General features: G+C 34.2%; 1 protein-coding gene across 1 annotated transcript; it reads left to right on the top strand.

Annotated features, from left to right (window-relative positions):
• The first annotated feature begins 1,517 nt into the window (after positions 1 to 1,517).
• Positions 1,518 to 13,739, top strand: LOC139493433 (kyphoscoliosis peptidase-like). Its single transcript, XM_071281833.1, has 4 exons — positions 1,518 to 1,827; positions 4,480 to 4,595; positions 10,388 to 10,510; positions 12,442 to 13,739. Exons 1-4 carry the CDS (start codon positions 1,540 to 1,542, stop codon positions 13,730 to 13,732), a joined length of 1,818 nt encoding a protein of 605 aa, XP_071137934.1. The 5' UTR covers positions 1,518 to 1,539; the 3' UTR covers positions 13,733 to 13,739.
• The last annotated feature ends 4,726 nt before the right edge of the window (positions 13,740 to 18,465 follow it).

The following is an 18,465-nucleotide window of genomic DNA, read 5'->3' as shown; positions in this document are numbered from 1 at the left end:
TTTTGAGGGACCATGCATAAGTGACCCTTAGTGGTGGACTGATTAATAAAGATACTTGTATAAAACTAGATATCACTGGAATCAGAATGTTCTCTAGTTTATAATGAAATAAAAATAATGTGTACTTTTAATATATTGAAAATATTCCATCCAATGAACATGGGGGAAAAAGGTCTAATTTGAACATAACAAACTTGAAACCAGGTCATGTGCACACCCATGAAGACATGATCCATGCACATTTTACATAATCAAAACTGTATGAAATTTGCAGGTCTTTACCTGGCCTTTCAAAAAAATCTTGTTTCAGGGAACGGTTTCCTGCTCCGAAAAGAGCTACAGTGGCTGCAAATAAGTTTTCAATTTTCACTGCCAAAAAAACAGGATGTTTACAGTGTTGTCTCCCCTCAAAACATGTAAAGTTAATATAATTTTAAAAATTATTTCAATCATTCAACCTGTTTTAATTGAAAGCTAATTAACTAATTTTTACAATCAAATACAAAAAACATGATACTTTTTCACCAATTGAGAAAATAAACAGGGGTTTCCCTCCGTGGTTATTTTTAGTCGGGGAATAACCCCTAGTTTTTTTTTTATACGAAACTGTTTATAGCACCCATAAGCACGATTGTAATCCGACTAGACAAAATCGGCTGAGTTTCCCCGAATGTTACGGGACGCACCTAACTGTCGGGGTGCTTCGCCGAACTATTCGGACCCTTCCCGACCCGTAGGAATCTGTTCCGAAATTAAACGACTGCGTTCAGACAATGATAGAACATTCCAGATAATTGCGGATAGTAATCCGACATGTAAAGCTTTAAATTAGCATTTTAAATTGAGAATGTGTAAATACTAGTTACTTTTAAATCCGACTCTGATAATTCTTTTTAAAATGGCATCAAATTTTTTTTTTAGGTTTACTTTTACTATGTGGAATGTATACTGTATTACTGATGATGAGACGTTAATAAATTATAATTGTATTGTTATTGTGAATTATTTACCTGTATACAAAAGTATTAAATGTTGTAGAAACGTGAACACACCTGTACAATTATTGAACAAACAAACAATAAAATAAGTAGAGATATAAACTCGATTGTTGTCTAATTTCAATTAATTGATAAGGATTAATATTTGTACTAAAAAAAATATAACAATATTGAAAGGTCAATTTTAGATAGAGCGGATTTTCATTGAACATAGTGGACTTTGTTGTAATTGCCAGTGATTAAGACGATTTTTTTTCTACATGTAATTAAGAGGTATGTCGACTTTATTTTATATTTATTTGCATATCAGGTCATGCCAATATTCAAGCTAAGACTGAAAAAAACAACACACACATGACTTGAAATTGACGCTTTAAAATATTCACAAAATATTATTTTACAATTGGGGTTTATAAAAAGTGTAAATAAAATTGTTTTATTCTCAACTATTGGGTCCGGTCCAATCATGTAATGTTCTTCTTATGACCTACATGTACGTGCCATAAATGTTTCACAGGTTCTAGAGATTTAAGCTGAAGCCATGGGTTGTAGTTCATCGTCGTCATCTGGTACGGGACACTCGATCGAAGAAGTTAAAACCCAAGAGCAATTTTCAAACCAGAAAAATGGAGTAAATAACAATCCCACAGAGGCTGTCGACAGATCGCAAAGTGTACAGCGGGCATCACCAGTGAAGACGACGAACAATGACCAAACAATATCACACAAACAAACAACGGGCAATGATAAAGAAAAACCGTCAGTAAAATCTGATGATTTCAAACTTGATTATAACGAATTCAAGCATATAGATGAATATGCCAGACAGGTATTTATAACCATTATACAACTACATTGTAACACCGGGCGGGATTTACTTTGCCCCCTCCCCCTTTTAAAAAATATGTTGAAATATGTTCTAGAATTTTGTCTACTACATGTTCATAAATAAATAGTCCTTTTCGGACAAGTTGGAGTTGGGACAGGGTTGTTGTTGGGTTGCTTTGCACATTTAGACAGAAACGATTATTTAAATGCTGATTTTAATTGTTAAAAAGTTATTCTGCGTATATCGGTATAGGTTTGCGCGTTTTCAGTCATTGTTGCTTTGAACGCGGCTGCTGCATAGAAATTTGAAAATTTGACTCCATGCACATTGTCCTACATGTTCGAAAGATTTGACGTTATTTGTTTGATTTGTACATGACACTGTAGTGAGTCTAATGTTTTTTTTTTCCGACAGATCACAAGAAGGATCAAATTGAATGAAAATCTGTTTTATCAATAATTAATTTGACTTATCCAATCTTCGTGACCATGTCACGCCTTTTAACAAATTGAAAAAAAGCACTTAGTGAAGGTCATGTTAAAACATGTTAATTAGATAGCGGCGATCTATATGATCAATTGATTGGTGTCATAACCCGAACATTTTGTATTATATGTAAAATCTACAAAGGTAAAACACATTTGTGTTTTGTTGTATTCATGGTAATGGCAAATCTTGGTATCGTCTTAAATAATCTGTCTGATAACCAATTATTGATACTCAGAAAAAGACAACAGTTTTGTAAAATCTTAGCGGTCTTGCTCACAAACACGGGTTTTGAAAATGCATTCGTGCTTTACATTAAAATCTTTATCTCTTTATCAGAATTTTTAAGATTGCGGTTTGATATGCTTACTTTCTGACAGAAAATTTAGCAGCTCCAAGAACTGACTATTTCATTGTCAACAAATGATATTGAAATTCAAATTTATACTGTAACAGTAGATTTTGTCATAACAGTTGTTAAATTATTTGGCGTCTTAATATTTACCTACAGAATAAATTTACATTATACTAGTATGCATCTTTTACGTTCGTTTACCCTGTCTTCTGTTGAGGTGTTCCCCTTGCACTTGTTGTATGCTGTGTTTGAGGTACTATTAAGAGGTCTCAGAAAAAATATCTTCTGAGAAGAGTAAGAGAAGAAAATATTTGTATAGCAGTATTTTTCAGAAGATTTTGATAAGATAAATGATTTTCTTTTAAAAGGAAGTCCATGTACACGTGTTTTATGGTAAAACGTAGCCATTCAGGTATATAAAACAAATTTCCCTTTTTTAATAATAATATGAAGAATACTTGAGTGAGCCACACACTGCATCCAATTTCCCCATATGTACTCGCTTTTATATAGATTAGACCGTTGGTTTCGTTGTATGAATGATTTTACATTACTAGTTTTTGAGGCCCTTTATAACTTGCTGATCAGTTTGAGCCAAGGCTCCGTGTTAAAGGCCGTACCTTGACCTATAATGGTTTACTTTCATAAATTGTTATTTGGATGGAGAGTTGTTTCATTGAAACTCATACCACATCTTCCTATATCTATGTATATCAATTACCCTTTCAATGTAATTTAGCATAGCTAAGGGGTAATAGAAAATACATAGTTGAAATCAGTAAGATAAAAAATATGTTTGTGATAATTTCCTGTAATTTCTTTTTCTTTTCTTTTTTACTTTTATCAAAAGAAAAGGGGGGGGGGGGTTGTAGGGGTCCTGATCCCGAAATCCCGGACTTAAAACATGAAATCCCGAGGTCCCAAATTTAAAAAAAAATAATTTCTGATATCCCGAAATTCGGAAAAAGAATTCCCGGATCCCGAAAGGATCAATCCCGAAATCACGAGCTTAAAAATACCATATCCCACAGTCCCGATAAAGGTCCTACCCCTCTCAAAACGTTGTTTGATGTATAATTGAACCGGTTTAAAACGTATGACGGACTAGAAAAACTACAAAATAGGGCTATACGATCTTTCTTAGGAGTCGGAAAGTTTACACCGATACCGGGAATGACAAGTGGAATGACATGGATTCCAGTCTCTTTCAAAAATCATTGTCAGATGATAAAGCTTGGTGCCGTATTGTAAATATGCACTCAGAAAGAATAACATCACAGATATATGCATGGGACTGTCGTTTTTCACGAAACCATAAGGATACATGGTACAACAATATGCAGTCGATTTTGAATGACAGTGGACTTGATTATTACATAGGCGGATTCAGCCATTTAAAAAAAAAAGGGGGGGGTCAAAACACAAGATAAGGAGATTCCAACCACATGTCCCCATTCAAATGCAATGATCGACCAAACAAAGGGGGTTCCAACCCCCGGGACCCCTTGGATCCGCCACTGTTTATATATTAACTCGGAATGTATGCATGGACTTACAACCAAGTTTATTAGTAATTTTGTAAAAGACATTTTCATGCAAAAGTACCAGATCAAATGGGAAAAAGCCGTAGAAGCTATATACCAAAACTCCGCACGTAAATAGACTTGAACACCACATATAGTGTTCAGCTGTACCTAAAATCAAACTATATTCACACTCATTATGTAAATCTTGGCATATGATATTCAGTTATGATAAAACATTTGAAATAATCTATTTGAGCGTTTGTACACTAAACATTTTGCTTACAGGCACCAAGATCTGCCGAAGAGTCAATCGAAACATTAGCCAAATATCTTGCCCAACCAGGAAAGAATGATATAGAAGTTGTACGGGCACTTTATGTGTGGGTTTGTGAAAACATAAGGTACATATATTTTTCATGTTTCTTTTCTAGAAAGGCACCAGGAAAGGCGACATTATCTTATAATAAGTTTGCTGCAATTTTGGTGCTTTAAAAAAAATGGATTTGTTATGGCCGATACGTCATTACTGTTTTGCATATCACTTCTGATCAGTCAAGATTTATTCTTTTAAAATAAAATTCCTTTGTGATAAGTATATTTGTAGTTATAAAAAGAATCGAGTAAATTAAACGGGTGACAAACTTATTTGAAACATAAATGTTTTTTGTACTTTCAAAACCCATAACTTAGACTATCAATTATATTCAACAGTTTAACGTATTCTTTTTGAAAAAGCCGCAGATGTTCTACAATTTCAATAATTTGTAATCGAAATTAATTATGTCTACCTATCCTTTTTTATCAGCTAACAGTGTCAAATATATTATGTTACATATCGATATACCAAGAAAACCGATATCACGAAAATAAATGAATACACAGTACGCAAACCAAGAGAGAGAAAGAAACAAATTATCGAACCACATACGCCAAACAGAGCGAGACCATCGAATCCCATACAGCGTTATCGTTTGGGTTACAGAAGAACAACCGGATGTGCCTTTTTGGCCAAAATATGATTCGGCGGCGCTCAGTACATGTAGTCCTACGCCGAAAATTGGACTTTTTTGCATCGGCCGACGACAACTGAAAAATGGCGCGCTTTCGTAAAAAAAAAATCATTCGTTTACGGCAAAGTACCGGCGGTAAATGCTGTTGATTGTAAACACATTTATAAGAGAAAAATATATGAGTTTACTTATTATTTTCATGTTTGAACAAAATAAAATAAGAGAAAATCTTATTTTTTCACATCTGAACATAGAATTTCGGATTTCAATTTTCGGCACTGTAGAATTAAAAAGCGATATTAAAAAGGGGTACAAAAAAAGCATATCCATCAATTATCCTAAAATTTTTACATCGTAATTTCGCAAGTTTTTTCACATCGAAATCCGTAAAGAAAAGGGGTGTCCAAAGAAGGGCAAAAAATTGTACCCATTTTAATGTAGGGGTCTCAATTTTTTATAGGTTTTTCCTTGCATGGCCGGTAGAATTAGAAATTGGAAAAGATTCTTTTTCAAAGTAAATATTCATTCAACTATCAAGAATAGCTGAATAATTATATATGTAACCCCTATAAAAATATCCGTATGTGTCAATAAATTGTAAAATTATAAAAAAAAAATCGAAATCAAAGAAGGCGCCATTTTCGCCTATTTCTCTATTACGTCTTTTGGTCTGCTATAATTATTAGATGATTCTAAAAAATCTCCGCCTCGGTTTTAATACTTTCATTTTATAATCTTTGGTACATAATGCAAATGTTATGAAAAAATTAGGCAATTCTATCGACCAGAAATGGAGAACGGTCATCTTTATTTTGAATGTCCCTACTATGGGGGCGTGGTCCTCCTTTAACCTTGTTTCTGAAGTAAACGATAGCTATTCATCTTTCGAAATTAATTATCAACTAAATATCATTGACACAAAATGAATATATTTTAAGACATCAATAAATTTTAAGTGCTACTGATTTTTTTAACAGAATATGCCGGAATCGACCCCATCCGATGTTGTGTCAATACATAGATCAACGTTGTCAATTTCCGGCGCCGAAAATGTCAACGTAAAATGTCATTAAAAGTTGGAATCTTTTCTTCTTTGTAGCAATTTTGTTTATCTTAATGTCAAGAAAGTCATGCAATATGTTGAGTCCATATAAACGTTATACCAAAACAGGCCTTACTTGGTAAACTAACAGTTTTAGGCCTACATCATCATCATGAGATTGACTTGGTGACATCGTACTTTTAGTTGATCAATATTCATTTCGTGCATATTGTTACCGGCCGCTGAGTTTTTAAAATGAACAACTTATCTGTTAGGTCATATCGATTTCTTTTATAATTTTCTTTTCGTTCGTTAATACAATTATCGTTATGTGTTTTGTTTTGTTTTGTTTCTTTTTTTTTTTGTCAAAGGGGGGGGGGGGGGGGGGAGGGCACTCTTTTAATATTGTCAAAGGCATGCGTCATTTTGAGGGCCTCATGGTTCTCAATTTCTGGTTTGCAGTGAAGGTTTAATCTCTTCATGACTTTACTTACTTAAAATCTGCAGTTTATTAGGTCATTGATATAATTACTAATTACTATATTAGTATTACATATATAATAATATATCTATGCAGAGGGGGATACTAGTACTTGACCTTATACCCATTCAACGGTACGTGTTCTTTTTTCCTTTTTTGGTTAAATTATCTATAATACTAAAATTACGAGGTCCAATTTGTCAGCCGTCATCACGTAAAAACGACGAATCACAGAATTCAACTTTATATATAACTAATATAGTACAAAGGTGTAGATTAAAAATTACACCACTCCAGGCCCTTTCGTTTTCCACGTTATTAATATTGCCAATAATGAAGAAGTTCCGGGTCGAGCCCGCTACCGATACCAATAGTATATTCACCTATTACCTATTACCTTATCTGTACGTTCCGCATCTGACAGGCGCACCACCAAACGTTGTATTCAGGATTAATATGCTATATGCACGGGTCATAACCACAGGGTTGACAATACTAAATTGTCAAATTGTTACCTATTGTAGTATTTTAATCAGTTAGACCTGAGACATATAATACATAATGAGACGTATTATATGTCTCTGGTTAGACTTTTAAGATAACAATACGAATACTAAAAATCTGGACTAAAAATCAGGCGTATAGGTACAGTTTTCAATTTGTTAGTGGGCATGACGTAAAACAGCGAGGCAAAGAATTCAACTTTACTTATAACTTATATAGGACAATGCTGTTGATTAAAAAATACTCCATTCCAGGACCTTTTGTTTTCCAAATAATTAATATTACCAATAATTGATAAGTTCCAGTTCGACGGGTTCAAACAGAAAGACTTGAAAGCAAAGAAAAACTGTGTATCTTATAATCGGCATGACTTTAACAGATGACAATACTAATACTAAAATAAGGCTTGCGCATAGTTATATACTTTAATTCAATCACGGACCCGTGATATCACGGGTGTGTTCTAGTTTGAATGAAGTATGTAAACGTTTGTTGCCAATTTTTTTAATAAACCGCATAAACAATAACATTGGAGATCTATAGTAGGATTTTTTTCTGGATTAACTATTTATTAATTTGCATCCATTGCTTCATATGCTTTTATTTCTAAATATATTTCACTTTTGCATACAGATGCAGAATATCCATTTTCAGTTTGTCTTGTGTCATGTTATTTAGGGGTCTTTTGTACATGTAGCTTACTATACGTTATTGGCTCTGCTAAATATTGAAGGTTGTCAGAGATTATTAGTTACACAGTGTGTAATTGTCCTCATACGAGAATTTATCGGGTCAATAAAATTTATATCGGGTGAGGCGAAGCCAAACCCGATATGAATTTAATTGACCCGATAAATTCCGTATTAGGACAATTGAACACTGTGTAACGAATTTATCCTGATTTTGTTATATTACATATTATTATATTTAAATTCAACATAAGGACAATATCAACCAAATATATTTTAGATGTTTAATCTAAAACTGAAAAATTAAAATATTAGGACTATGAAGCAACTCATTTTTTTTAAATTTTTTTTATTAGGTCAATGGTATAAGGGAGATAATCCCAATTGACGTAATAAATAAGGAAGATAATTTCTATTGACGTAATAAAAAATTGTACTGAAATTAATTAAGACAATATCCGCCAATGAAATTGCGCGAAATTACTCTAAATCAGGATAATTATATTTATTGACCTTTTTTAGTCATTTGGTATCTGGTGAAGAGTTGTCTCATTGGCAATCATACCCCAATTTCTTATTTTCATATTAGAACTGTAATTAAGCCTTAAGCAGGCAGACTGAAAGGGAACTGTTGTACATTTAATAAATAACTTCTTACAAAAAACTGTTCCATTTAAAAAAAACAATGAAATATTTCAAATGACACAATGTAGCTAGCCATATGGAATAGGTTTTGTATGTTGTGCATCTCTCTTTTCTCCTTTCAGCCACAGGGGCTATGTTGTATGGTGGTTGTATCATACATTTGGTATACTGGTGATCAGGATATACATATAGTAATGCAGTGTTGAATACTGAATAATCTGAATTTTTTACTAAATATGGTGACATTTCACTTATGCACATTTTAAGGTTGATGAGTCTTGCAAATTTCAAAATACTCTTTTTGCTACACATTTAGCCCATAGTCAGCTTAAGTTTCATTTATTCAATCCTGCATAAGTTCAACAAAAATTTCTGCTAATAAACACTTGAACCACCTCGGTTACCATTCTGTACATGAATATATCTCTCATAACAAATTTCATATAAATTGCTGATTCCAGGTATCAAAATTTTCATCCTCAAGTAAAATTATTCTTCTGACAGGATGTGTTGTGTACTGAAAATAAAAAAAATATATTTTGTTATTAAATTAAGTTTGTTGATTCAGTTGAAAAGTAATGATGAATGATAATTATAGTATATTATATTTCATTGTTATTGGCTTCTTTGACCCAAATATGGTCTGCTTAATTCATTCTCTTATCTGAAAAAAAAAATGGCCAAGTTTATTAAATAAAACACTTCTGACATTCTCATGGATATGATGCACATAGTGTAAGAGTTAATTTCCTCATATTGCTTTTTATCTTTATAAATTCATTTTAAATTACTGTATCCTTTATTCTTGAAATTAGGTATTAAATCCAATTGGCCTTAAAGTCTGTGTACGATCCTTTGACCTATAAACTATAAATTTTAACTTCCATTCCAAATTTATTCCATTTGCAATTTACTAATATTTTCCATGGGGATCGTGAAGAACACCTTGACCAGTTTAAAAACGGATGTTGACAACTTGTGTGGGTATAATATTTCCGGAGACAAGTGCGGATACCTTAGACTAAAATCCGAATGTAATTAACCAATAAATAGTTGATTCAATACTAGTATATGAAAAGGAAATGATGACATATATTGGAATTCAATTTTCATGTTTAATATAATTTTACACTTTATTTTTACCGTTTAAATCATTTCTTTGGATCCGACTTATTAGATAATAATTAACTGAAATATCTGGAATAAACCTTTACCTTTTGTGTTGTTTAGCATAAAGTTTAAACATCCAAGAATGTCATAAATGCAACTTTTCAGGGTGGAATGTCAAATCGAACATCATATAATGACCGCCTTTACGTATTGACAACGTCGTCTAGTGAACCGTATCACTGAGCACCGAAATCCTTACTCAGGCGCTTCCGGTTGTCTTACTGTTATATAATACTAACCTTTCTCTACACAAAGAGGCGAAGAATGACGTCATTACTGTTTCATAGTAAGCTTGACCAAATGTAACGACAGGGATCGCTTCAGGCCTTGAAGTCATATAACTTTCGAGTCAGTTTTTTTGTACTCATACTCCAAAATCAACCGATCAAAAGTCTGGATTTTATGTTTGGAGCATGATTTTTGTGCTCCGAGCACTGAGGAAAGTTTTATGACTCTAACCCCTAGTGATGAAATTGCAAAGTAACCTATTATTTTGATATGAGGTGTTCATAAATTGCAAAATGTTGTGAAAAAGCCACTGAGATATCTAAAAATAACACTGATATGTTTCATGAAAAAAACTTGTTTATAATGATTTCTTTTTTGGTATGACAAAGTAAATACGTAATTTCTTTATATTTATTTTTACCAGGTACGACACCGATGCCTACTTTAGAGGGACCCTGTCATCTCTAGCCACTAAGGGTGGTGATGTTTTAAAGAGTAAAAGCAGCGTTTGTTCAGGATATGCAAACGTGTTTGAATCCTTGTGTCAGTAAGTTACTTTAGTTAGAGGTTGTTTATACGAATTGAACATAAACATTTGTATCAATTTTCTAGAATGTATTGCATATAAAATTAAATACCACAACGACTTAAATTGACAGTAAATTGTACTGAAATTGTGAATGTCTTACGAGTATTTGCAGGATATTGAGACCTACCGTTGATTATTCATAGCAAACATAAAATCAAAACATGAAACTTCTTTCAAGAGATGTAGTATACAATTATCTTCAAGAGATGGAGTATACAATTATCTTCTACCAAGAGATGTAGTATACAATTATCGTCTACCAATATGAATAACCGACAGAACAATACCAAACAACTTGTCCTCTTTAAGACGATCCATGCATATGAAAATAAAAACATTATGTTCCGGATAATTTTAGTTCACTTTAACCTACGTAAAACGCTGACCAAGCGGCAGTTATTTCTGAGATAATTATATCATAAATCTACCAACAGAAGTAAACCATAATCACCTAGTCTAGCTAATACCGTAAAGAGATGCAAACCTCATCCATAAGAAACATCGACTTAATTCCGCTGAAAACATTCGTCCAACAAAAACAAAAAACAACGAAAACATAATCAACAATGCCTTATTTGAGGTGGCAGGACCTTTTTCGGGACGTCGGGATCGAGCTCGGTATCTCGAAATTGATTCATTCGGGATCCGGGAATGATTTTTACAAATTTCGGGACCTCGGGATTTCACGTTTTTAAGCCCGGGATTTCGGTATCAGGACCCCTCCGACCCTCCCCCTTTCCCTCTTGTTTGTTATAGGGACATAATAAAGATGCTTAACCAGTTATACATGAGTACAAATCTCCTTATGTTTCTATCTTTGGAATTGATACACATTTTGTTGATTAGTAAAATTGGTATTTACGTGTCAACAACAGCGATGTATACTAGATTCAACAGTAAGGCGATATTTCACTCAAAAAAAGAAAAAATAAATAAAATTGCAGCAAACCAATTCGCAAATCTGGTTTTAAAATGCAAGTGGGGCATGTAAAAATAAATCGGATTCAAATTCATCATTTACAAAACATTTATCTTAAAGTTTTCAAATTTGATCTGCGTTTACCTCCAAAAAAACTGCATCAAGTTTTACCCAAAATCATAGCAATATTATTTTGTTAGTATCTGCAGATACGTACACATTTGTTTTTCGTTCATTGTTTTGTAGATAAATGTTATTTTTCTCGTTTGAATAGTTTTACATTGTTATTTCGGGGCCTTTAAAAACTTGACTATGTGATCTGGACTTAGTTGAATGCCGTACTGTGACTTATACAGTAGTTGTAAATTTCTGTGTCATTTGTGTGTTGTGAAGAGTTGTCTCATTGACAATCATACCACGTCTTCTTTGTTATATGTATGCGTCAATGTATTTGAAAAATTGGATACTTATTGAATAGACTGACCTCTAATTTAGTATATCCACCTATACGAACGTGTTGGACAATCAGAATTACGGTTAAATATATTGCGAACGTTCTTAATTCCGCCCAACAATTCGTTTCGTGTAGGTTAAAGTTTTGATTTCATGTAGATTTTCCTGCTAAAGCGTAACACATATACCTCTCATGAAAAAACTCTTTTCGTCATATGGTACATACTGTACATCAGACTTTTAACATATATTTCGAAGTTCTAATCAGGTCAACATTTGGTTTAGTTCGTTTATCAGGATTTGCCGTCACTTTACTTTGTAATTTATCACACTTGTTCATTATAAATTGCACTTTATAATTATATATTTAACGGGATAATGCAAGCGGGCATGGTATCTTATGGACACACATTTTTGTTTGATATCTTCGAAAGGAAGAGGGAATTTTCACAAGTCTAGTGGAGTAAAAATAAACACTACAGAAATTGTTATAATTTTTATGTTCTTTGCATTTCAGAGCACTAGGCATAACTTGTAAAAATATCAGCGGGTACTCAAAAGGATATAGTCACAAACCTGGCGACACTATAACATATAACCAGAAAACCAATCATGCATGGAACGTCGTTCAGCTGAATGGAGTGTGGCGATTCATAGAAACTACATGGGGTGCAGGTCACGTAACTAAAGAAAAGAAATTTGTCAAGAATTTCAGTAACTTTTTCTTTCTTACTCCACCTGAAAGTTTTATTTACGATCATTTTCCGTACTTGAACAACAATATTGAAGATAGTAAGGAGTGGCAGCTTCTTGAAAATCCAATCACAATAAAAGAATATTCGAGGAGACTAAAACCGTCTAAACAAGCAAAAGAATATGGCGTCAAATTTACATCTCATCCATATGAAACGATCATAGTCAACAATTCACCATGTACAATAATAGTTGAGACAACAGGTTATCCATTCCAGAATTGCTGGTATAATTTAAATGATGATAAAGGTACAGCAATCACTACCGGGGCTATTATGGTGTGTGAAAATAACAAATCATGTAAGACCACTTTACGCCCTCCGCAAAAAGGAAAATATACGCTTGCATTAAATGCAACAATAAACGATACAAATATTTCAATAGCCAAGTATATAATTGATTGTTTTGCTGTTGAACCAAACTGGAAACCTTTTCCAAACAACACTCGTTACTATGGCCCGAAACATGATTTTATTGACAGAGGCTTTGAAAGGTCCTGTATCAACCCCTTCTATGAATGTAAAAATGGTAAATTGGATCTCTTATTGAAGACAATATCAACTCCTGATGTACTAGTTCTATTACACGATGCCGAAAATGTCGACCAAAAGGATTACATGATTGTAGAGAAAAGTGACTCCTCCATCAATATAAAGTCACGGTTATTAAATAAGGGGTATTATAAACTTCAACTGTTTAGCAAAGTCGACCAGTCCTACACTTTGGCATATACAGTACTCATACTTAACATTGCAGAATCGGACGTGAAATCAAAGTTTCCTATTACCTACTCAAGTACTAAAAATTATAAGTGTCAGCTAATTCAACCATTAGTTAGAGAACTGCCGGCAAATTCTGAAATCTGCTTTGAGTTTACCTCTCCAGCTTTTGAAAGTATTAGGGTAAATAAGAAAAAAATCCTCCAAGAAAGCAAAGAGAAATGGAAAGTTACAGTCTACACAGGCGAATCTGGAGAATTACGATTGTCAGGAAAACCTACGGATACAGATGACAACTCATACAAGACAATTTATACATTTGTAATAAAACCATAATATTCTTTGTCGTATCTTCATTCGATTTTTGAAATAAGTAAAAGTTATTTATTATTTGAACAGTTGTAAGTTATCGTGCAACATTTAAGTTTGAGCTAAATACAAGTATGCAGCCACGTACAGTCAAAATGGGGTGCGTCGAGAGAAATTCGTTACGAACGGTTACAACAACTCTTCTCAAGTGGTTCGTTGATTGCAAAATTTCATTCTTGATTCAATATACCCTTATTTAAGCTAGGTTCACACTACCGACCAGATCAACTCGATGATCCCGATTGTCCAAATTTCCACGACCAAGTGTGACCAAATTCTTGATCGGTCCTGTTTAATGCTTATGTCCCACTTTACACGACCTTAACCCGACCATTCACGACTCCTTAACGACTCCATCACGACTCAAACCTGACTACTTATTAAATAATCATTCGATAATCCCAACCAATTCACGATCTCTACACGATCTTTACTCGACTAGGTAGACCAAAACAACTAGACTCGATCTCAGCCTGATCTCGGGCAGGCCAGATCGACTCTGTCGTTTAGGGGTCGTAGGGATAGTCGGACAATGGTCAGGTATGCACAATTTCAGTATAAAGACATCTGATTTCTTTTATATCACCCGTTGCAACGGAAGAGGCATTACGTGTTGCACTTGTAAGCATACGTACGTCACAACAATAAGTTTCCGTTCTCTAATTTTATTTTGCCTCAACCAAAATTATTGAAACGCAATTACATAAAACACTGATCAAATACGATTTTGGGTGGTGTCACTTTTACCGTTCTTGGGTAATGACTATTTATAACGTTATATGCAAGCTGGGGCATTATCTGTGTCCAATAGACACGTTTCCCGTTTATTTGGTTAGATTCAGTAGTTCACAGAAGGTCTGAGTAAACTTATACATTTAAAATATCTACATGGCAATAAAGCAATTGGATTGTTTGACAAGGGGGTTAGAGCTCAGATAGACAGGTTAATAGCTGTGACGGAGCTTGAAGAGAGCGTAGAAACAAACAAAAAGGGGTACCGAAAAATCTAGATGATGCAGTGGCTGACAAGGCAACCACTGTGTGGGCAGTATAAACAGTAATAACAAAAATACTGAACTCCAAGACAATTTAAAACGGAAAGTCCCTCATAAAATGGCAAAAGCTGAACAAAGAGGACCCCAATGGTTATAAAAACTTCTGGAAACTAAAGTAGGCTGCTGATTAGTTATAAGAGTTTTATTGCCCTTTACTTCAAAATGAGATTAGTCACTGGATTGGTACTGTTGATAGTAACAATATATATGAATAATACCATCCCCTTTTCCTTTCCTTGCTTTTTTACAAATTAAGCCTACTGTGTCATATATGTTCATATGTATGTAATCAGTATTTTCCATAGATCTGATACCCTGTAGTTAAATGGTTCAAGATATTTCCCTTTGTTTTGGTGTATCCATGGCAACAACCTGCCATTTTTCTTTAATAAAAATGTATCAAAAAGCATATGAAAAAAGTGATTGTAATCATTCGACCGTACGGTGACTTATAGTTGTTAATTTCTGTATCATGTGGTGTCCTGTAGATAGTTGTCTCATTGGCAATCATACCACATCTTCTTATTTTCATACTACAAAATTTCTGGACATACGGCAAATACGGACAGTCAAACAAAAATAGGTCATTTAACAGCTAAAATATAATATTGATGTTCCTAAAAACTAACTTTGAAGTCTAAATTATAATCCTGGTACCTTTGATAACTAATTAGTCATCATCTGTATACATTGTAATAATAGATTTTAATGCACAATTACTTTCATATTTGAAAAATCCTCTGGGCCAAAATGCATAATCTACTTCCCTTCCGAAACACCTGAGATTATCCCAGGTTTTATTGGGTTTTGTGTTACTAAGTTTTTAGTTTTGTCATGTTGTGTTCCGGCTTTGAGTTTGATTGTTCCTTTCGGTATATGTGTTCTCTCTTTTAAAATTGAATACCTTCTTGCAAAAGTACAGACGCGTACTGTACATGGAGGCATTTGTGTATGTACAATTAAAAATAAATAGTGACAATATATTTTTGCAGAAGCAAAGTTAAGCTAGATTCACACTGCCGATCAGATCAACTCGATCAAGCCCGATAAAGCCAAATTACATGATCGGGAGACTGGTCTGACTCCATCGACAAGAATGTTCGGGATAGTCTACTTTGACTTTCTACCCGAGAGTTTTTGACATGTCAAAAACATTCGAGTAAGGATCGAGAAGTAAGTCACTCGAGAGATCGAAAATTCGTCGAGTAGCGGTCGAGTTGATCAGGAAAGGATCGTGTAGAGTTTGGTCGGAATACAAAAATTTGACCGATCACTACTCGATCATTTCGACCTGTGCTCGACTAAGATCCGGTCATTTCCAGATTAACTCGACCAATGCCCGATCGCTTCCAGATCACTGCGACTTGTATATTTATTTTATCCCAGACCAAATTGACAAATACCCGATCCCTTTGCGACCACATTCGACCACTCTACGATCTCTACTCGGCCATACACGACAACACATGACTGCTACACGATTCTCTAAAAGTGTGTGCAGATCTGATCAACTATCATAACTTTGCTTCCGCAAAATATGTTGGCAACATTATTTTTAACTGTACAAAAATTCCTCCAATAACAGTACGTATGTGTCTTTACTTTTGCAAGGAGAGCTAACATTTGAAAAGAGAGGCAAAACACACCAAAGGAACAACCAAACGCAAAGGTCGACACAGCAGTCCACATAACGTAGAAAACTAAAAACTTCTCAACACGTAACCTATAAAAACCTGGGATGATCTCAGATGTTCCGGAAGGGAAGAAAATCCTGCAATTTTGGAACTGGCGAATATCAAAGTAATTGTGCAAAAATGTTTTGTTTAATTTTGTGCCAATTTCTTTTTAACAGTAATGGTACAAACTGTTCAGCGAGCACATGTTTTGATCATTTGTTTCTTATATACTTTTGCAAGTTTACATAATCTTTGACAAGCTATACACTCGCTGCAAATGCGTTTGTCGTTCGTCGTTTGTTAGTTCAAACAATGCATTTCTTTCTAGCTTTAATATTAAATGAATTATATAAACGTGTTCTTGCTTGTCAAAACATTGTCTAAAATTACTCAAAATTGCAATCTCCTCTAACCAAACGATGCATTTGTTTCCACTACTGTAACGTTTAACAAACTAAAACAAACGGCACACAACGTTCACCAAACTTTGATTAGAAAGATATGAACTCTTGATCTTTTGATAGATATATATAAAATTGAGAATGGAAATGGGAATGTGTCAAAGAGACAACAACCCGACCATAGAGCAGACAACAGCAGAAGGTCACCAACAGGTCTTTAATGAAACCAGAAATTCTCGCACCCAGAGGGCGACCTTCAGCTGGCCCCATAACAAATATATACTAGTTCAGTGATAATGAACACCATACTAAACTCCAAATTGTACACAAGAAACTAAAAGTTAAAATAATACAAGACTAACAAAGGCCAGAGGCTCCTGACTTGGGACAGGTGCAAAATGCGGCGGGGTTAAACATGTTTGTGAGATCTCAACCCTCCCCCTATACCTCTAACCAATGCAGAAAAGTAAACGCATACACTCATATGCGGCATAGCTTAGCGAAAGGTAGTGCGACGTAATCAGTCAAACAAATTTTATAAGATTAACTCGTAAAGGAACGATCGTTTTCATTGGTCAATTCAAACCTTCGACCTTACACCTGTGAAAACAGAACACGCGTACTATAAGTTGAATGGACTGATCAGTATTCACGTAGCCGGTCAAGGTTGTTATAACCTTCCATCGTCGTATTCATATACGTGATTGTGTTCTTGATTATCCCATAGCAATTCTATCTTTTATACATGTGCAACTAGTAACAATACGCACATTAAAATTAAGTTCAAGAGAAGTCCGAGTCTGATGTCAGAAGATGTAACCAAAGACAATAAACAAAATGACAATAATACATAAATAACATCAGACTACTAGCAGTTAACTGACATGCCAGCTCCAGACTTCAATTAAACTGATTGAACAATTATGTCTTCATCATATGAATATCAGGCACAATCCTCCCCGTGAGGCTATATGTAAAGTTGTAAACTGTTTCAGAAAAGGTATCACTCCAGTCAAAGTTTAGGGAATTATGTGACATCTTTACCCTCTTTGCAATATTTTTTGGTAATTACATACAGGTTGTTACCATAGAGCAAAAAAGAAAAACAAATTTCTTTAACCATTCAACTACTGGATATCAAACCTATGAAAAGATACTGATTACATACTTATGTAAATATATTGGACAAACAGTACGAAATCAAGGAAATGGGGATGGTAAAGTTAATGTATATTGCTGTCTAACATAAGTAATAATCCAGTGACAAATCTCATGTTGTGGTGTCATTTCCAAAACAGAGCAATAAAACTACCATTACATATCAGAAACCACTATGAGGAAGTTTTTATAAGCATTTGGTTCCTCTTTGTTGAGTTAATGCAAGTCTCTCATACTTCCCACACAGTGGTCGTCGTGTCAGCCACTACCTCACCTAGATTTTTCGGCGCCCGTTGCTGTCTACACAATCTTGTTCGTTTACTATGCATTCTACAAGTTCGATCTCGGCTATTAACCTGTCTCTCTAAGCTCTTACCACCTTGCCTCATCAGAAACACCTTGCCCACAAA

The sequence above is a fragment of the Mytilus edulis genome, chromosome 10 (genome assembly GCF_963676685.1).
Source record: "Mytilus edulis chromosome 10, xbMytEdul2.2, whole genome shotgun sequence".
Taxonomy (NCBI): Eukaryota; Metazoa; Mollusca; class Bivalvia; order Mytilida; family Mytilidae; genus Mytilus; species Mytilus edulis.
This window is presented reverse-complemented; position numbering and strand designations above follow the sequence as displayed.